The following is a 21,227-nucleotide window of genomic DNA, read 5'->3' on the forward strand; positions in this document are numbered from 1 at the left end:
TGTTTCTGGTCCCGCCGCGGACGGACCGACCTCCTCTTTCTCGTACATTTCTCATTCCCCTCTGAAGTTCGGGCGACTGGAAATGTCAGTATTGCAGTGAGCAAGCCTGTTGTAATACACGCATGCCTGCAAACAAACGCCAGCACGTTGACGCTCTCTGATAATACTCGCGCTAACTGAGTTACAATGTGTCTCCCCCTGTGGCCCAGTGGCAGACTCTCAGGTTTTTGCGCGCGAGAGACCCGCGTTCGATCCCGGGTCTACCGGCAGATAAAATTATGCCGTCAATGCTCGCTCTGTCAGTTCCCTGAAAAGGCGACTGCAGATGTGTATTTTGCAGCCAACGAGCGCGTTGTACAACCCGCTCGCCTGCACCCAAACACCGTTTCTATGGTGTTCCGTGCGTCACTGGCGTAAGGAAAAAAGGGAGTTTTCTGGTCCCGCTGCGGACGGACCGACCTCCTTTTCCTATACATTTCCCATTCCCCTCTGAAATTCAGGCGACTGGAAATGTCAATATTGCAGTGAACAAGCCTGTTGTAATGCACGCAGGCCTGCAATAAACGCCAGCATGTTGACGCTCTCTGTTTCTATGGCAACTTCTCGCTCGTTCAGTTCCAGTAAATGTGACTGTTCCAGTGTATTCTGCAGTAAACAAGTCGGCGACGCAGCACGCTTGCCTGCACACAAACGCCGCTTTTACGGCTACCCAGATAAATCCCATAAGTGTGAATTTTCTGGTGTCCCGGCCACGGCCGATGGTGTTTTATGTGTAGAAAGAATGCCCACTGCCCAGTGCCCATCTCTACACACAAGCACAGCCCGTCACACAGGGCTCGTGCACATGAATCGACTCAGATCGATTGCGCTTCAAACATGGTGAATGTGCCCACTACCCAGTGCCCACTAACACCACGTTATGCATGTCTCACGGTTTCTGTAAAAACGAAACCAACGTGCATTCGCTTCACTCAAGCGAACGATGCTTTCGGTGTGATAAATGTGCCCGCTGTCCCGCGCCCACATCCACACATAGACATGACAGTTCCTACGGGAACCGCCCAGCCCTCCCCCTCGCGGTTGACCACCGCAGAGGAGTCGAGCGCGGGCAATCTGCCCGCTGTTATCAGCGCGCCCCATGCCTCAAATGTCACGAGCGCGACGCTTGTGTTACAGCACGCCGAAGCTTCTCCATCGCTGAGCGAGCGGAGCGCGCTTCGTATTCAACCCCTAGCTATTCATGCAGACGCATGGGCAAAGCTGCCCGGGGTTTCGAAGTGGGTGCTGGACATTATAAAAAGAGGCTGTTTGCTACAGTTTCGCCGACGCCCTCGCCACTACGCGGCGCGCGTCGAGACCACGGTAAAAGCAGAAGTAGCACATTTACTTCGAGCCGAAGTGGCGAAACTATTGAACAAAGGGGCCATAGAGCCTCTCTCTCAAGTTCAGAGCGAAGGAGGGCTATACAGCAGATACTTCCTGGTACCGAAAAAAGACGGGGGTCTCAGACCCATACTAGATCTGAGGCAACTGAACAGAGTGCTTGTGAAGCGACAGTTCAGGATGCTCACGACCAGACAAATCCTCGTGCAGATTCGCCAAGGAGATTGGTTTGTGTCAATAGATCTGAAAGACGCGTATTTTCAAATACAGATAGCGTCACGTCACAGGCGATATTTGAGATTCGCCTTCGAGGGCCAGGCATATCAGTACACAGTCCTGCCGTTCGGTTTGTCCCTGGCACCCCGTACGTTTACGAAGTGCATGGATGCGGCACTCGCACCCCTCAGAATGAGAGGCATGCGAGTACTGAACTATTTGGACGATTGGCTGATTCTAGCGCAATCTCGCTCAGTGCTCATAGAACACACGACCGTTTTACTCGATCACCTCGAGAATTTGGGTCTCAGTGTCAATTGGGCGAAGAGCTCTCTGTCACCCAGTCAGAAGATATCTTTCCTGGGCACAGAATTGGACTCGCTGTCCATGATAGCACGACTATCACCACAGCGCGCGGTAGACATTCAACGCACAGCGAACTCGTTCCGCTGCGGCACGTCTGTCCCGCTCAAGAAATTTTCAGAAGATGCTGGGTCTCATGGCCTCAGCATCATCAGTGCTCCAGCTGGGCCTGCTCCGCATGCGCCCGCTGCAGTTTTGGCTGAAAGCGCGAGTCCCACGCCGAGCGTGGGCATCCGGTTTGCTTCGCCTCAGGGTCAATCAGAAGTGCGTCACAGCTCTGAAACCTTGGAGAGCGAACAACTGGTACCAGTCAGGTGTAAGCCTGGGGACTTCCTCGAGGGTGAAAGTGGTGTCCACGGACGCGTCCACCTCGGGATGGGGAGCGCTGCTCGAGGGCAGACCGTTCTTCGGCCAGTGGTCGGAACGGGAGAAGCTCCTGCACATAAACTGCCTCGAAATGCTGGCAGTAAACAACGCGCTGACGCGCTTTTGTCCCCAAATAAAAGGACGCCACGTCCTGGTCCGTTCGGACAACATGTCTGTGGTGTCCTACATAAATCGCCAGGGCGGCCTCAGGTCCAAGAACCCTGTACAGGCTAGCAGAACGCCTCCTGGTATGGGCTCAGCGCAACCTGCGCTCGCTCAGAGCAGCGCACGTGCCAGGGCTCCTGAATATAGGACCAGACAGACTGTCCAGGAACAATGTTCCGGCAGGCGAATGGTCTCTACACCCACAGTCAGTCCAACTGCTGTGGAAGAAATTCGGCAGAGTGGAAGTAGACCTGTTTGCGTCTCAAGAAAACGCTCACTGTCCGGAATTTTTCTCCAAGAGCAGGGACGCGCTGGCCCATGTGTGGCCCCGCCGCCCGCTCTATGCTTTTCCCCCCGTCTCTCTCCTGCCTCAGGTGATAGAGCGGATCAGGGAAGAAGGATGCTCAGTATTGCTGGTAGCACCGTTCTGGGAAAACCAACCTTGGTTCCCAGTCGTGATGCAGTTAGCAAGTACTGCCCCGTGGCCAGTACCAGTGAGGAGAGACCTCCTCTCACAGGCCCACGGCTCGATCTGGCATCCTCACCCGGAATTATGGTCCCTTCATGTCTGGGCCATCAACGGGTACATGTTGGACTCCTTAAAGGAGTATTAAACAGGATCACGCAGGCTAGAGCTCCGTCTACGAGACGGCTCTACTCCTCGAAATGGTCAGTGTTTTCGGGCTGGTGCACAGCCCGTGGCGTGTCACCCACAGACTGTGGAGTGACGGAGGTGTTTTCCTTCCTACAAGAGCTGTTGGACAAGGGCAGGGCCCCCTCCACGCTCAAAGTTTATGTGGCGGCTATAGCAGCGTTCTCAGGAACAACGCTTGGTCAGTCAATAGGAAGGAACGATTTAGTCATCCGCTTCCTTAGAGGGGCTAAGAGACTGAATCCTCCCAGACCTCCCGCAGTCCCCGTATGGGACCTTTCTACGGTTCTGGAAGCCATGAAAGGTGCGCCATTCGAGCATTTACAGTCAATTGATTTGAAACATCTGTCTTTCAAGACTGTGTTTCTGCTGGCTCTCGCTTCAGTGAAGCGCATAGGGGACTTACACGCGCTCTCTGTGAGCGCGACGTGCATGGAGTTTGGGCCTAATGACTCAAACCTAAGCACGGTTATGTTCCAAAATCCCTCAACACACCGTTTAGGGCGCAGGTTATCTCCCTGTCAGCCCTACCGGTCCCTGATGAGGAAAGAGACGCGGGCCTCCTTTGCCCAGTCAGGGCATTACGAGCTTATGTGTCTCGCTCGTCTGTTTTCAGACAGACGGAGCAGCTCTTTGTTTCGTTTAGCGGGCGTTCTAAGGGACTAGCCGCGTCGAAACAGAGCCTATCCAGATGGATAGTTGATGCTATAGCGCTGGCATACGCCTCCAAGGGTATGCAGTGCCCGTTGGGTGTCAGAGCGCACTCCACGAGAGGCATGGCCTCTACGTGGGCCTGGTCGAGTGGGATTACCTTGCAAGATATTTGTACGGCGGCAGGCTGGGCCTCCCCGTCTACATTTATAAGGTTCTACAACCTAGAGGTTCCCCCCCTGCAGGCCAGGCTGCTGTCGGTCTAAGTTAACCAGTATTATCTGACCTGATGCTATCAGCTCAGAATGCTGCGTCTACTGAGCACAGCTCGATGATCGACAGTGAAAAGCAGCAGCACGAGATGTGCCTGGGCAAACTGTGTAAGACCCACATTTCCCCATCAGTTCAGGCCGTACCCCGCCCTGTCTGTATGGAAAGATGGCTGGTTGAATTGTTTCACTCTGTGACTCTTTCTCAAGCCTTTTGAGGTTTCTCTCTGTTGTAAAGATGAATGAGACGCAAATGATGGTATTTCAGCTCCTGTGCAATGGCATCAGCACCACTTAGTTGAGACAATAATTTAGCATCATTCAGTGTTTGTGCACATTCATGTAGTCTGTCATTCAGTTGCAGTGTCATTACCTGACATAGGTCAGATTCAGGAGATATGTTATCACAAAGAAAGCAAACCTGATCATCTAGACTTTTCTGCATCATGGTTCTGCGATGCTTTGTTTGGCCTTCATCTATCTCACTACATTGAGCATCGGATTGTTGCTTCTGGGCACGAAGTAACTTTGTGTGGTTGAACCGAAGTCGACAATTGTAGTGATACTTCGCTTGGTTCCTTCTCAAAGCTTCTATACCACCACCTTCATCCAGTCGTTCCAGGTCCAGGGTCATTGGCATTTTGTTCATCTTGTGTAAGAGTGGAATGTTGGTGGCAATCATTTTATAGCCATCATGTTGAGAAACATGATGGGTAGGTGGTGATTGGAGGGGTTCCTTTGTGTCTGTCTGACAAAGACAACATTTCTTCCAATCAGTTGGCCTCTTGGCTGATATGGGATTTTCATTTGCCATTTTGGGGGTTTGTTGTCTGATTAAGGCCGAGGGGTTATCCTTTTACCACCTCAATCATAGACATAGTACACATTCAGGTATGGGATACAACTAGGTATGGGTCACCTACACCTAGCCCGATCATTCATCCAGTGCCATTTAAGTCCCGTGTGATCTGTACACCTTCCAGGTAAGCATACATGAACAAGTCATGTATTGCCCCGCTTACCATTGGCTCGGCTCTCCCGCGCTGGCACAACCTGTCAATTCAGGTGCGGCTATCTAACTACATCTATTACTAGCTAATTGATGAGGGGCTGGTAGACAGCATTTGGGACACTAAACTTAGCTATACTATTACTACTAGTCAAGAACTACAGTGTAAGTAAAACTAGATCAGTTGACACTGAACCCCATGCTGAGTTCCACAGCAGTTAAGTCACCAGTGTGCCCTGGTTGTGTAATGACGTTCACTCTATTAAACAAAACCTTCCATAACACATTAAATTGAGCTCTGACAGAAATGGTGGCCATCTTGAAAATGGTCACCATCTTGAATTTGAGCGGCACACACCTTTTTCCATGATAATGTTCCTTGAAGAATATTTGTACCAAATTTCATGATAGCAGCACCATTTGAAAAAAAGATGTAAGGATTCAAGAGAAATGGCGGCCATCTTGAAAACTGGTAGCCATCTTGAATTTTTGAGGGACAAGCACCGTTTTCCAAAAAAACATCCTGAAGAGAGTATTTTCACAAAATGTTATGCCTACATCACTGTTTTAACAATTGACATAATGAGCATTTTACAGAAATAGCGGCCATCTTGAAAAAATGGCCGCCATGTTGAATTTTTCGGTGGCCAACGCCTTTTTCCCAAAAAGTGACCCTTAGAGAGTATCTGTGCCAAATTTCATGCTTCTATACCAATTTGAACGATTCTCTTGAAATATGCCATTAATCTGCTGCACTATATGTGACCTGATCCAGCAAAATGAGTCACAGTGACCCAAACTTCAAAATTGAGATTTTGGTATTAATTGAAAGAGGAGACCATAAGCTTTCAACTGATATCCTAGTCAAAGTCATACCTTGAATGGTTGTAAAGATATACACATTTGAATTATGGTCGTCTGCCCTCTTTTTCCAATTGAAAACCTGAGAAAATCGCTTTTAAAGTTTTTTGCCCGTTTTTTGTTGATATCTTTCAAAATCCATTGCATTTAAAGGGATGAACTATTTATTGTACAGCTTAATTTGACCAAAGACATTAATATATGCTATTATGCCAGGCTGAAGCTCAAATTATTTAAAAAAATTTATTTGAATAAATAATTTAAAAGGCACTTTTACAAACATTTACTAAAATCAGAAAGATTGAACAGAGGTGCTACAGTTTTGCTTGAGAGAGTGTGTGTGTCTGTCTGTGTGTGTGTGTGTGTGTGTGTGTGTGTGTGTGTGTGTGTGTGTGTGTGTGTGTGTGTGTGTGTGTGTGTGTGTGTGTGTGTGTGTGTGTGTGTGTGTGTGTGTGTGTGTGTGTGAGTGTGTGTGAGAGAGAGAGAGAGAGAGAGAGAGAGAGAGAGAGAGAGAGAGAGAGAGAGAGAGAGAGAGAGAGAGAGAGAGAGAGAGAGAGAGAGAGAGAGAGAGAGAGAGAGGCAAGGAAACAGAGAACAAATAATGTTAGCCTATGCAATCATATCTTTGTGTAGGCTAGAATCTAGATGACAATAACAGTGTAACATATTCATAACGGAGATACCAACAGTTAAATATTGGGTTTAAATAAATCAAACACATTGTAATGGATTCTCCTTGCAGATAAATACACTCACAGAATAATTGCACTCATTCACATCCATACACGATAAATACCACAGGGCTGTCGCTGTCATCAGAGGATGACACGTCTCCAGATCCAAAACAATCACTGACTATAGCCTTAGCCACTCTTGATGACCAGCAGCAGAGCTTAGGTTAGAAGCCTCCAGTGAGTTCAACGTTTTTGGCGACTTTTTGGCGACTTTGCTCTCTTTTGACAGCGACATTTCTCAAATTAATAATATTTAATCTTTCTGAGGAGATCTGCTAGCTTGTTTACACATAGCGCTACGAGTCTGAGGAGGATGGCTGGACCAATCGCGTGCCGGTCAGTCGAAACGGGGCTTCCCATTGACAAACGATCAGCGTTTGTGTACATTTCTAAGCTTTATGATTGGTTCTATACAACGTGTAACACCATATTTGGAAAGCAGAGACGTTTGAGGGGATTCCCGGGAAATGCTCAGAGGTGACGAGAGGAGTTGAGAAAAGCAATATTCATTTCCAGCGAATTTAGTAAAGCTTTGTAAACTTTAATAGTCATTTAAATACCTTTTCTCAATTATCTGGACTACGAAACTTTAGGAGATTATTTTTGAATGTCTGTTCTTTGAAATTTAGCAATAATAATAATAAATAAAAAAATCTATTATTTCATTGTTTTTCCACATAAACGGCCCATATCTTAAAATGGAATGTTGCGACTTCCGACTCATTTCGCCAGATCGGGTCACATATGATGAAATTCGCGTCTAATCGACGCTGCCATATGTGGAAGAGTGCGGCTTCGCCCCTCCCTCTTCCCGGACTCCCTGTGAGTTCCCTGAGTGATTGTGCACTATATGAACCCCGGGTTTTCGCCCTTGGGTCTTTGGTGTCAGATCTCAGCATGCACAGCGTTTTGCATTGGGTCCCCTAGCGTAAGATATCTTACGCAGTACGAGAGACCTCTCGTAAGAGAACGTACTCGGTTACTAACGTAACCTCGGTTCTCTCTAGAAGAGGGAACGAGTACTGCGTATCTTGCCGTGCATGCACTCGCTCTGGTTGCTTCGATGATGAAAAACCAGACAATAGCTGCCTGCGAGCGGTATTTATAGGCCTAGACCACGCCCATTTCGGCGGGACGTGACGCAGCGGGCGCGAAGTGCCCTGATTGGGTCTGGCGTCACGCCAGGCCTCGCTCGATAGGCTGCTGCAGTTGCCGCAGAGCAGCCAATAGGAGCGCGAGCTGCCTCGCCTATGTCTGCATGCTGTCGCAACGCGTTTTTGCATTATTACAAAATTAAGGATAATTTTTGGCTTCAATATCTCGCGGAAAAAGGATTTGTGTGTGTGTGTGTGTGTGTGTGTGTGTGTTTATATATACTAGTGCAAAATGCCCATGCAAAATCAGTTTTTGTGTGTTTTTAGTAATTGTTGGTTTGGTGTGTTTGATTGCTCATTGTTACAATTACACAGCAAAAGTTCAGTGACATTTTTATTTGTGCATGGTAGAAAGCACACAGTGAACTCCGAGAAAACGCTATGCTTGAGCAAACAGTTTGTGAATAGGCTACTACAAATGATGCCCGTGAAAGAGACTGTGAACGCATGGAATAGGATATGTTTAGTTGGTGAATAGCATAGGCTTCTATTACACAATAGCGATAATGTTAAGCGCACCAGAATGAAATATAATATTCAGAAGTAAACAGCATAGCTGACTTACAGATTCAGTTAACATCCAGAAATGAATATGCATGTCGATTCAGGGAGCAGTGCAAAGTGCCCGTGCAAAATCAGTTTTTGTATGTGTTTTTAGTAATTGTTGGTTTGGTGTATTTGAGTGCTCATTGTTACAATTACACAGCAAAAGTTCAGTGACATTTTTATTTGTGCATGGTAGAAAGCAAATACTGATACTGACATAATGACATACAATAAATGTGGAAAATTGAACTACACGATTCAGAGAGCAGGTACACAGTGAACTCAGAGAAAACGCTACTTAAGCTCCGCTGCTTTCTTCGACCCTCTCTGTCTCTGGTCCTGTGCTGTGCTCACTCATACCCCTTTTCAGGGGCGGAGTGGGACCAAAAAATCTACCGGGAAATTTCGTAGACCACCGGCCCTCGGTGGTAAAAAAATAAATACAAATTTGCTAACAAATATATACAACCCCAAATCAGAAAAAGTTGGGACAGTATGGAAAACACAAATAAAAAAAGAAAGTAGTGATTTCGAAATGTACTTTGACTTGCATTTCATTGCAGACAATGTGAACACAAAATATTTAATGTTTTATCTGGTCAACTTAATTTCATTTGTAAATATACATTGTAACGTAAACTGTGTATATGGCTCTGGGTCAATACGAATTAGCTCAAGGATATAGGGAATTTGGAATTATTAATAATCATAACTCATGGTCATAATTCATAAATCGCATATACATTTACTTTTATCAATTATTGAGATTACCTTGTTCTGTAACTGGTCTAGTCATCAGTCATTCGTCCAGCGAATAAGTGTAAGATTATCACAGTCAAGAAGGGGTATCCCGTTTACAAACTCCAAGAAAATGTATCTTCTGGCCGTGAACATAAAACTTTCTGGGTTTATGAATTAAAACTACTCAAAGTAGTCTATAATATCGAGCGTGTAGCTTAGATCTTTTGGCATTTTCATTGACTTTATAAAGATGGATTTTCAAATACAGAGACAGTCAAAGTATGAATAAGTTTTAATAAATGTCAAGACTAGTTATTACATAAGCTACAACTATAAACGTACGTAAACATGCAAACAATAAAACAAACAAACATTTAAACAAACAAGAACATAAGAAATAACGTGATCAGAGTGAATGAAATGAAAGAGAGAAAATAAAGTGAGAGAGAGAGAGAAAGTAGAGTGAGAGAGAGTCAGAGAATTGAAGAAGAGCCTGGCAACTTATTACAAACAAAGAACCCTTTTGAGAGACACCTAAGATTCAGCTTTAAAATATATCAGAGACTTGCAGTTTGATGCACTCTTTTGTGGAGCTGAGAAAAAGGAATATGTGTGTGTTCCTTTTAGAGCGGAGATGCGTGTCCTGGTCTTCTTCCGGAGTTGTGTAGCAGGAAGATTTGAAGGTTCACTTGAGCGTACGTTACCGAGAATGATTCAGGCTAAGTTCATTCAGCTCGTGAATGAACAGAGGCGAATAGGAAAACGAAACTAGACTATAGAAAACATACAAAGAAATAAAAGAGAAGAGAAGCAGGCCGAAGCCAGTCCGGACTTGGGTTTCCAGAGTTTCCGAAGGAGGGAGAAGAGAGCGAGAGTTGAGAGGGATTGTAAACTGAAGGTTCGGACTTTTAACAGTGTCCCGTGTACGCCTCCTTTTGCATGGAGGACGAATCATCTTAGCGCATTTCGAGCGGAAGGTTTTCCTTTGGACACGCCCACTCGAATGAGTCATGATTGAGATCGAATTTGAGAAGATTTGCTCAAGATATATGAAATGTATCAAACGATACAAATTACTGCAATTGGTTATCGAAATTCACCTCCCTCAGGTAGAGAGGATTACAGAGATATGAAACACGTCATTTGGAGATTATAGGAACACAAAGTTACATACGGTATGCATCTTACAAACATTTAAAGTTCGATTCACACACTATCAAGCCATGATATCAGCTACTATGACACAGGGAAATCAAATCCATGTTTATACATTTCTTAAGTGGCTATACCTATAGAAAATATATGATTGCAGGGTTTATTCCTCTTTCTTTGTTGGAATTCAAGTGAGAGTTGTGTTCCCCCTTGAAATTCCTGTTGGGGGGTCATAAAGTTTATGACCTAGCAGAGGTAATGTTACAGGAATGTGATCCTGTTAGGGATTCATTCTTTAGAAATACACTTAAGATTCGAAGTTACACCAGAAAACCACACCTCTATTATAAAGCAGGAAAATTAATCGCACATGCATAATGGAATTGTACATATATCAACAGGGTATTTCTAAGTTCTAATACAAAGGTGTGTGTGTGTGTGTGTGTGTGTGTGTGTGTGTGTGTGTGTGTGTGTGTGTGTGTGTGTGTGTGTGTGTGTGTGTGTGTAGATCTCCTGGCCACCTGGGTCTCTTTGGTGCAGAGAGAAAGGGGGGTTTGGAATTCTTCTGAAGCTTTGCAAAGCTTCAGGAAGATGTATATGATTGTCTCTCGGGCCATCTGGTCTACTCCCAGGTGCCATAAAGTGTCCGAAAACATTCTAAACCCAGCCATGTCGGAGCCATGATGGTCATTTAGATTGTCGAGAGTCTTGATTTACATATCTCAGTTCAGAGTGTAGAAAAAGGCTTTGGGTTTCAGAATAAATGTGCTTAGAAAACACAGAGAGTCCGAATTTGTTCATTCAGAACAAACGAACGAATGATTCATAGCCCATATATGCTACAACATCCTTTCTTGTCATTCAGACCTGCAACACATTCCAAATAAGGTTGGGACAGGAGCAATTTAGGGCTAGTAATCAGGTAAATTGGTTAAATAATGATGTGATTTGAAACAGGTGATGTCAACAGGTGATTGTAATTATGATTTGGTGCAAAAGCAGCATCCAAGAAAGGTCTAGTCCTTTAGGAGCAAAGATGGGCCGAGGATCGCCAGTTTGCCAACAAATACGTGAGAAAATTATTGAAATGTTTAAAAACAATGTTCCTCAAAGAAAGATAGGAAGACATTTGCTTATTTCACCTTCAACAGTGCATAACATAATTAAAAGATTCAAGGAATGTGGAGGAATTTCCGTGCGTAAAGGACAAGGGCGCAAGCCTAAGCTGAACAACCGTGATCTCCGATCCCTCAGGCAGCACTGCATCAAGAATCGTCATTCATCTATAAGTGATATCACCACATGGGCTCAGGACTACTTTGGCAAACCTTTGTCAAGTACCACAATACGTAGTTACATCCACAAATGCCAGTTAAAACTGTACTGTGCCAAAAGGAAGCCCTATGTTAAGTGTCCAGAAGCGCCGTCGACTTCTCTGGGCTCGGAGGCATCTGGGATGGACCATCACACAGTGGAAGCGTGTGTACTGTGGTCAGATGAATCAGTATTTCAGGTATTTTTGGGGAGAAATGGACGCCGTGTGCTCCGGACCAAAGAAGAAAAGGATCATCCAGACTGTTACCAGCAACAACTCCAAAAGCCAGGGTCTGTCATGGTATGGTATGGCCCTTGGCAAAGGTAACTTGCACTTCTGTGATGGCACCATTAATGCTGAAAAGTACATCGAGACTTTGGAGCACAATATGCTGCCTTCAAGAAGACATCTTTTCCAGGGACGTCCATGCATATTTCAACAAGATAATGCAAAAACCACATTCTGCACACATTACAAAGTCCTGGCTGCGGAGGAAGAGGATACGGGTACTTGACTGGCCTGCCTACAGTCCCGACCTGTCTCCAATAGAGAATGTGTGGCTCATTTTGAAGCGGAAAATGCGACAACGAAGACCCCGTACTGTTGCCCACCTTAAGAATTGTTTGCAGCAAGAATGGGACAAAATTACCCCTGAAACACTTCATCACTTGGTGTCTTCAGTCCCTAAACGTCTTTTAAGTGTTGTGAAAAGGAATGGCAACATTACAAAGTGGTAAATGCTTTACTGTTCCAACTTTTTTTGAAATGTGTTGCAAGAACCAAAATAGGAATTTTGTTTTTATGAAAAAAAAAAATATATATATAAAAATCATGAGGAACACATTAAATGATGTGCTGTTGTATTGTCTGCAATGAAATAAAAGTCAAAGTACATTTAGAAATCACTACTTTCTTTTTTTATTTGTGTTTTCCATACTGTCCCAACTTTTTCTGATTTGGGGTTGTACTACTAACGTCATAGAACCCTTGCAAAATTATTTTAAATATATTAAGAAAGCCACCGCTACATGGTCTATGGTTAGACTGATTTGTTTAGATCCAGTGAAATTGCTACCTTGACAACGCCACGTCATGTTTTAGGTTTTGTTAAAAAACCTAGGAGTTAATACCCTGCAATCTGCAATCTCACCACTAGATGCCACTACACAAATGAATGTTGACGTTGTTGTCTTTCTCTCTCACCACTTGCTGTTGTCTCTCTCACCACTTGCTGTTGTCTCTCTCACCACTTGCTGTTGTCTGTCTCTCACCACTTGCTGTTGTCTCTCTCTCTCATCACTTGCTGTTGTCTCTCTCTCTCTCTCATCACTTGCTGTTGTCTCTCTCTCACCACTTGCTGTTGTCTCTCTCACCACTTGCTGTTGTCTCTCTCTCTCTCGTCACTTGCTGTTGTCTCTCTCATCACTTGCTGTTGTCTCTCTCATCACTTGCTGTTGTCTCTCTCTCTCATCACTTACTGTTGTCTCTCTCACCATTTGCTGTTATCTCTCTCTCATCACTTGCTGTTGTCTCTCTCTCATCACTTGCTGTTGTCTCTCTCTCATCACTTGCTGTTGTCTCTCTCTCATCACTTGCTGTTGTCTCTCTCTCATCACTTGCTGTTGTCTCTCTCATCACTTGCTGTTGTCTCTCTCTCATCACTTGCTGTTGTCTCTCTCTCATCACTTGCTGTTGTCTCTCTCTCATACCACTTGCTGTTGTCTCTCTCTCACCACTTGCTGTTGTCTCTCTCTCTCATCACTTGCTGTTGTCTCTCTCTCTCTCTCTCTCTCATCACTTGCTGTTGTCTCTCTCTCTCTCTCTCTCTCTCATCACTTGCTGTTGTCTCTCTCTCATCACTTGCTGTTGTCTCTCTCTCATCACTTGCTGTTGTCTCTCTCTCTCTCTCATCACTTGCTGTTGTCTCTCTCTCTCTCTCTCTCTCTCTCTCTCTCTCTCTCTCTCTCTCTCTCTCTCTCTCTCATCACTTGCTGTTCTCTCTCTCATCACTTGCTGTTGTCTCTCCCTCATCACTTGCTGTTGTCTCTCCCTCATCACTTGCTGTTGTCTCTCATCACTTGCTGTTGTCTCTCTCTCACCACTTGCTGTTGTCTCTCCCTCATCACTTGCTGTTGTCTCGCTCTCTCATCACTTGCTGTTGTCTCTCATCACTTGCTGTTGTCTCTCATCACTTGCTGTTGTCTCTCTCTCACCACTTGCTGTTGTCTCTCTCTCTCTCTCATCACTTGCTGTTGTCTCTCTCTCTCTCTCGCATCACTTGCTGTTGTCTCTCCCTCATCACTTGCTGTTGTCTCGCTCTCTCATCACTTGCTGTTGTCTCTCTCATCACTTGCTGTTGTCTCTCTCTCACCACTTGCTGTTGTCTCTCTCTCATCACTTGCTGTTGTCTCTCTCTCTCTCTCATCACTTGCTGTTGTCTCTCTCTCTCTCTCATCACTTGCTGTTGTCTCTCTCTCTCTCTCTCATCACTTGCTGTTGTCTCTCTCTCTCTCTCTTTCATCACTTGCTGTTGTCTCTCCCTCATCACTTGCTGTTGTCTCGCTCTCTCATCACTTGCTGTCTCGCTCTCTCATCACTTGCTGTTGTCTCTCTCATCACTTGCTGTTGTCTCTCTCATCACTTGCTGTTGTCTCTCTCTCATCACTTGCTGTTGTCTCTCTCTCATATCAGTTGCTGTTGTCTCTCTCTCACCACTTGCTGTTGTCTCTCTCTCACCACTTGATGTTGTCTCTCTCTCTCTCATCATTTGCTGTTGTCTCTCTCTCTCTCATCACTTGCTGTTGTATCTCTCCCTCATCACTTGCTGTTGTCTCTCTCTCTCTCTCTCTCTCTCTCTCTCTCTCTCATCACTTGCTGTTGTCTCTCTCTCACCACTTGCTGTTGTCTCTCTCTCACCACTTGCTGTTGTCTCTCTCTCATCACTTGCTGTTGTCTCTCTCTCATCACTTGCTGTTGTCTCTCTCTCATCACTTGCTGTTGTCTCTCTCTCATCACTTGCTGTTGTCGTCTCTCTCTCATCACTTGCTGTTGTCTCTCTCATCACTTGCTGTTGTCTCTCTCATCACTTGCTGTTGTCTCTCTCTCTCTCATCACTTGCTGTTGTCTCTCTCTCTCTCATCACTTGCTGTTGTCTCTCTCTCTCTCGCTGTTCTCTCTCTCTCATCACTTGCTGTTGTCTCTCTCTCATCACTTGCTGTTGTCTCTCTCATCACTTGCTGTTGTCTCTCTCTCATCACTTGCTGTTGTCTCTCTCTCTCTCATCACTTGCTGTTGTCTCTCTCTCTCTCTCTCATCACTTGCTGTTGTCTCTCTCTCTCATCATTTGCTGTTGTCTCTCTCTCTCATCACTTGCTGTTGTCTCTCTCTCTCTCATCACTTGCTGTTGTCTCTCTCTCTCTCATCACTTGCTGTTGTCTCTCTCTCACCACTTGCTGTTGTCTCTCTCTCTCTCTCTCTCTCTCTCGTGCGCATGCGTGGGCGTTTGTGGAGTGAGTGCGGGAGTGTGCGGTGAGTGCGTGGAGTTTTCCCTCTGTACTCTTTGTTGTTTTGAAGGTACATCGTTTTTTGGTGTATTTTTCTTTTTCTTTTTTCTTTTTTTCTTTTTTTTTCTTTTTTTCCTCTTTTCTCTTCATGGTGGGGTTATTTTAGTGTTTGCTAATCTGTGCTGGGGGTGCGGTTTGGGCCGCGTGCTACCTGTAAGGAAACATGGCGGCCCCAGGTGCACGGGTGTTGAATACACTCACGCGGCGTCATGCAGTGAAGGTGGCGTCGGCTGTGAGTGTAGAGGATTGTTGCTTGGCCATAGGAGAAATTGTTGGGCATGAGAGCATTCTGTCGGCATCAAAAATGAATAGTGCTATTGTCATTTTTTTAAATGCAGTAGAAAAAGCAGATGAGTTAGTTGAGCGAGGAATTGTTGTCGATGGGTTGTTTATACATGTTCTTCCTCTTGCAATGCCGTCTAAAAAAGTTACGCTGTCAAATGTGCCTCCATTTATCAGCGATGAAGTGTTAATTAAGTCTCTTTCTCGTCACGGCAAATTAGTATCCCCGATCAAAAAAATCCCAATTGGAAGCGGATCCCCATTACTAAAGCATGTTGTTTCATTTAGACGATTTGTTTATATGATTGTGAGAGACGATGTTGAGCTGGATCTTACTTTTAAATATCGGATTGATGATTTTGATTATGTTGTATTTGCGACAACTGGTCAAGTTAAGTGTTTTGGCTGTAATAAAGTAGGTCACTTAATCAGGGATTGTCCCGAAAAGAAAAGAAAAGAAACGCTAATTGTTACGGATGACACGACTGGTCCTCCCGAGCCAGCGGGAGCTGCGGGGGGGCATGCTGAGTCGGATGCGTTAGTGACGGAGCAAACCGAGGACAGTTTAGTTGTGGAGGAACCGCTAAACGTTCAGCCAGATGTAAGCGTAGAAAGAGAATCTGTCAATGAGGAATCAAATGAATTGGAGACTTTACAGTCCGTTAAAGGCCAAAATGTCCCGTTGGGCGGTATTGGAAGGGAACAGACTGTAATAGGTGAAACAAGCATGAATACGGGCAGTGGTGAAGAGAGTTTGATATTTAAGGTGCCGCGTAAAAGAAAGAGCAGTGTAATTACCGGGGATTTAGGATTTGGCAAGAAAATGGACAAAATCGAAAGTGAAAGTCAGGGCGAGTCAGAGAGTGACAGTGAGTCGGACTGTAGTGTTTCGCTATCGCAAATTGAAAACATGAGTCGTTGTTATGAACTAGATGACATTAAACTGTTTCTTAAGTCAACTAAAAACAGAAGAGGAGTGAGAGTGGATGAATATTTTCCTGACTTAAAACAGTTCATTGAAAAGACACGGTATTTGATGGCTGAAGGTTCATTTACCAAAAAAGAAATTTACAGATTGAAAAAACTAGTGAGAAAAATGAACACTGAATTGAGTGATGGAGCTGAAAAATAAGAATTTTGTGAAGTTAGCTGCTTTTTTCTTTTTCTTTTCCTTTTTACCTTTCATGGCTGGAATCAGTGTTGCATCTGTGAATGTAAATGGTGCAAGACATATTAGGAAAAGAGCAGTGATATATGAGGTCTTTAAGGAAAAAAAACTAGATATTGTTTTTCTTCAAGAAACTCATAGTGATGTACATAATGTGACTGAGTGGACAAGAGAATGGGATGGAATCTCAATTTTAAGTCATAACACTGCTGTAAGTGGAGGGGTTGCTATATTATTTTCTAAAAGTTTTAAACCAGTTACTTATGATATCGATGAAATTATAAAAGGTAGGCTTTTGAAGGTTAGAGCCTTATTTGAAAATTACGTCTTCATACTTATTTGTGTTTATGCTCCAACTGCAGGAGTTGAAAGGATTTTGTTTTTAAATCAGCTTAATTCAATCTTGCAAAATTGTAATAGTGAAGAGTGGTTATTTGTAGGAGGAGATTTTAATTGCACTGAGGGAGAACTTGACAGGAATCATATTGAACCCCACGAACCCTCACGTAAGAGAATTATTCAAGTGATTAAAACACATGAGTTGAGTGATATTTGGAGACATCTCAATGGCAATCAGAGACAATATACTTGGTCCCATAATCGGGGTAATGTGCTATCTTTAGCAAGATTAGACAGGTTTTACACTTTTAAACATCAATGTGGTATTTTTAGTAAATGCTTTATTGTACCTGTAAGTTTTTCCGATCATAGTATGGTGTGTTGTAACTTTTTTTTGAATTCTATCAAACCAAAGAGTGCCTACTGGCATTTAAATTCTTCCCTGTTGTATGATAAGAATTTTGTGGATTCTTTTAAATATTTTTGGGTTAATTTTAGAACCACAAAAAGTCACTTTCAATCTTTGAAACAGTGGTGGGATTATGGTAAAGCTCAGATTAAACAATTCTGTCAACAGCACACTCGAAACATCACTGTTCAGACGTTAAGAGATATGAAAACCTTGGAGACATCCATATTAAAGCTTCAGGAATCAGTTGAATTAACGGGGGAGAATAGATGCTTGGAAGCTCTTTCAATTAAAAAGACTCTGCTTAGTGATCTTTTAAAGGCAAGAGCACAAGGAGCTCTGGTTCGGTCCCGATTTCAGCAAATTGATCAGATGGATGCGCCAACTAAATTCTTTTTTAATTTAGAGCAAAAGAATGGTCAGAAAAGGTTAATCCATGCTTTGCGTTCTGAAGCTGGATTTTTGTTAACTGATCCCACTGATATTAGAAAGAGAGCTGTTTGTTTTTATGAAAAACTGTACAAAGGTGAATGTGACTCAGAGCCGGCTGTTGGTAGTGGTTTTCTGGAAAACCTGTCTGGGGTGTCCGAAGAAGACAACCAGGAACTCAGCAAGGCCTTGTGCCTAGAGGAATTGCATGAAGCCCTGATGGGTATGGAGTCGGGAAAGGCTCCCGGCATTGACGGTCTTCCTGTCGACTTTTATAAGTCATTCTGGACAGTGTTGGGGGAGGACTTGCTCGCAGTGCTCAATGAGAGTTTGATCGAAGGGCGGCTGCCTTTGAGCTGCCGCAGAGCAGTCCTTACACTTCTCCCAAAGAAAGGAGACTTGACAGAGATCAAAAATTGGCGGCCTGTGTCCCTTTTATGTACAGATTACAAACTACTCTCTAAATTATTGGCGAAAAGATTGTCAGTGGTGATGAGACAGATCATTCACCCGGACCAGAGCTATTGTGTATCTGGCAGGTCTATTTTCGATAACATTTCTTTATTGCGGGATTTTTCAGATGTCTCCAAGATATTTGATTTAGATTGTGCTCTAGTTTCTCTAGACCAAGAGAAGGCATTTGATCGTGTCGAGCATAATTACCTGTGGAAAACATTAGAATCATTTGGGTTTTGCCAAGATTTTGTGAATATGATAAAAGTATTATACACTGATGTTGAGAGTTTGCTGAAGGTTAACGGTGGTTTATGCACTCCTTTCAAGGTTGAAAGAGGTGTAAGACAAGGATGTTCCTTGTCAGGAATGCTCTATTCAATAGCCATAGAGCCGCTACTACAACAGATAAGGAGTAATCTGAGTGGGGTACAAATAGCTGGGTCTAATTGCACTGTTCATTTATCAGCTTATGCCGATGATCTGATTGTGATGGTTAAATGCCAAAGAGATATAGATATTTTAATGAAATTACTTGATGATTTTAAAGGTTTATCTTCCGCTAAGGTGAATTGGGAAAAAAGCGAAGCTGTGGTCTGTGGAAGATGGGAGAGAGGAAGGTTAAAGTTCCCTGAAGGGCTACATTTGAACACAGAAGGGTTAAAGTATTTAGGAATATTTTTAGGTAATGAGAGTATCATACAGAAAAATTGGGATGGTGTTATTGACAAACTGAAGGGTCGATTGGCAAAGTGGAAGTGGTTAACCCCAAAGATGTCTTACAAGGGGAGAATTTTAATTATTAATAATTTGGTTGCTTCATCCTTATGGCATAAGCTAGCTTGTATTGATCCACCTCAAAAGTTTTTATCAGATGTTCAAGCCTTATTAGTAGATTTTTTTTGGGATAAGCTACACTGGGTCTCTCAGAGTGTTTTATATTTGCCTAAAGAGGAAGGTGGTCAGGGGTTAGTGAATTTGCAGAGCAGGACAGCAGCTTTTCGTCTGCAATTTATACAGAAACTTCTGTCTGGATCAACTCGTGTCGGCTGGAGAGCTACTGCCTGTGCTATTTTACAAAGTTTGGGTGGTTTTCAGCTGGACAGAGCTCTTTTTTTGATGGACCCTCTAAAACTGGACCTTGCCAATGTCCCAGTGTTCTATCGCAACCTTTTTAGAGTCTGGAGTCTTTTTAATCATCAGAGGACATCATCTTCGGACTCTCTTTTTTGGTTGTTGAATGAGCCTATAATCCATGGAGGACGATTGGACATTTCTTTCAGAGACCAAAAATTTCCTGGACTAAGTCATTTACTATGTAAATCTAAGACCATTACACTAGGTCGTATGGTAAAGGTGGCTGGTCCCAATTTCATGAACACCGAGCAAGCTGCTTTACATCTTGGTTTTTTTTCCACTCGTAAAGTTGATGAATTATTGACAAAGTTGAGGTCTGTTTTATCAGCTGAGGAAAGGGAATCTCTAACAGACTTTCATACAGGGGCAAAGATTCCTAATGCTGAGGACTTTTTTCCAGATACTATTTTATTACCTAAACTAGATGATTGTATGGGGATTTTTTTCAAAACAGGTGAATCATTGTGTTTAAATTTTCTTTCAACTAATGGAAAAAACTTGTACAAAGCTTGTGTTCTGGTTTTTAACAAGAAATTATTGAATAACAAGGTGGATACGCCATGGCGTTCTTTTTTAAAATTAGATGAGGGGGTTAAGCCCGAATGGAGAACCTTGTATAAACCACCGTTAGAAAAAAGAGTTGGAGATATGCAGTGGAGGATTCTCCACGGTGCAATTGCAGTCAATGCCTTTATCTCTGTGTTAAACCCTGAAGTGAGTTCTGAGTGTCCTTTTTGTTTTAAGAGGGAAACAGTCTTTCATGCTTTTATGGAGTGTTCCAGGTTAAGTCCTTTATTCAGTGTATTAAGGAGTATTTTTGATTGTTTGGATGAAACCTTGTCAAATGAAAGTTTCATTTTAGGTGTTAAATATGTAAGGAAAAAATGTAATAGATGTCAATTACTGAATTTTATTGTGGGTCAAGCTAAATTAGCAGTGTACATGAGCAGGAAAAATATGATTGAACGGACAGTTGGACAGAATGTTGTTGTTTTGTTTTTTGCTCTTGTGAAAGCCAGAATTTTAATTGATTTTAATTTCTACAAGTCAGTAAATGATCTTGCTTGTTTTGATTTGAAATGGTGTGACAAAGGAGCAGTGTGCTCTGTTGTTGAAGGAGAAGTGGTCTTTGCACACTTCTTATAATCATGTTTTATTGAGTCCATTGGTTTATTGTTAATCTGGTTTTGTTTTTTGTAATAAAGAGTAATTTAAATTCAAATTCTCTCTCTCTCTCTCTCTCTCTCTCTCTCTACTTGCTGTTGTGTCTCTCTCTGTCTCCACTTGCTGTTGTGTCTCTCTCTCTCCACTTGCTGTTGTGTCTCTCTCTCTCTCTCTCTCTCTCTCTCTCTCTCTCTCTCTCCACTTGCTGTTCTCTCTCTCTCCACTTGCTGTTGTCTCTCTCTCTCTCCACTTGCTGTTCTCTCTCTCTCTCTCTCTCTCTCTCTCTCTCTCCACTTGCTGTTGTCTCTCTCTCTCTCATCACTTGCTGTTGTCTCTCTCTCTCTCTCTCTCTCTCTCTCTCTCTCTCTCTCCACTTGCTGTTGTCTCTCTCTCTCTCTCTCTCCACTTGCTGTTGTCTCTCTCTCTCTCCTCTCTCTCATCACTTGCTTCTCTCTCTCTCTCTCTCTCTCTCTCTCTCTCTCTCTCTCTCTCTCTCTCTCTCTCTCTCTCTCTCTCTCTCCTCTCTCTCCACTTGCTGTTGTCTCTCTCTCCACTTGCTGTTGTCTCTCTCATCACTTGCTGTTGTCTCTCTCTCATCACTTGCTGTTGTCTCTCTCTCTCTCTCTCTCTCTCTCTCTCATCACTTGCTGTTGTCTCTCTCTCTCTCTCTCTCACTCTCATCACTTGCTGTTGTCTCTCTCTCTCT

The 21,227-nt window shown here is 43.6% G+C and overlaps 2 protein-coding genes across 6 annotated transcripts in view; both read left to right on the top strand.

The window, feature by feature from the left end:
• The window catches only part of LOC309474331 (SEC14-like protein 1), a 332,477-nt gene that overhangs the window by 107,948 nt on the left and 203,302 nt on the right, over positions 1-21,227 (top strand). The window lies entirely within an intron of this gene.
• On the top strand, positions 1,355-12,968 carry LOC309474356 (uncharacterized protein). The gene is made up of 2 exons (XM_082136876.1): positions 1,355-10,728; positions 10,771-12,968. The coding sequence occupies exon 1, from the start codon at positions 2,087-2,089 to the stop codon at positions 3,809-3,811; it is 1,725 nt and encodes a 574-aa protein (XP_081993002.1). The 5' UTR covers positions 1,355-2,086; the 3' UTR covers positions 3,812-10,728; positions 10,771-12,968.

Source organism: Leuciscus leuciscus, assembly GCF_965113295.1.
Source record: "Leuciscus leuciscus genome assembly, chromosome: 14".
NCBI lineage: Eukaryota > Metazoa > Chordata > Actinopteri > Cypriniformes > Leuciscidae > Leuciscus > Leuciscus leuciscus.

Excerpts from the sequence above, each read along its gene's own strand:
- LOC309474356 (XM_082136876.1), top strand. The coding sequence starts at position 2,087 with ATGCTGGGTCTCATGGCCTCAGCATCATCAGTGCTCCAGCTGGGCCTG.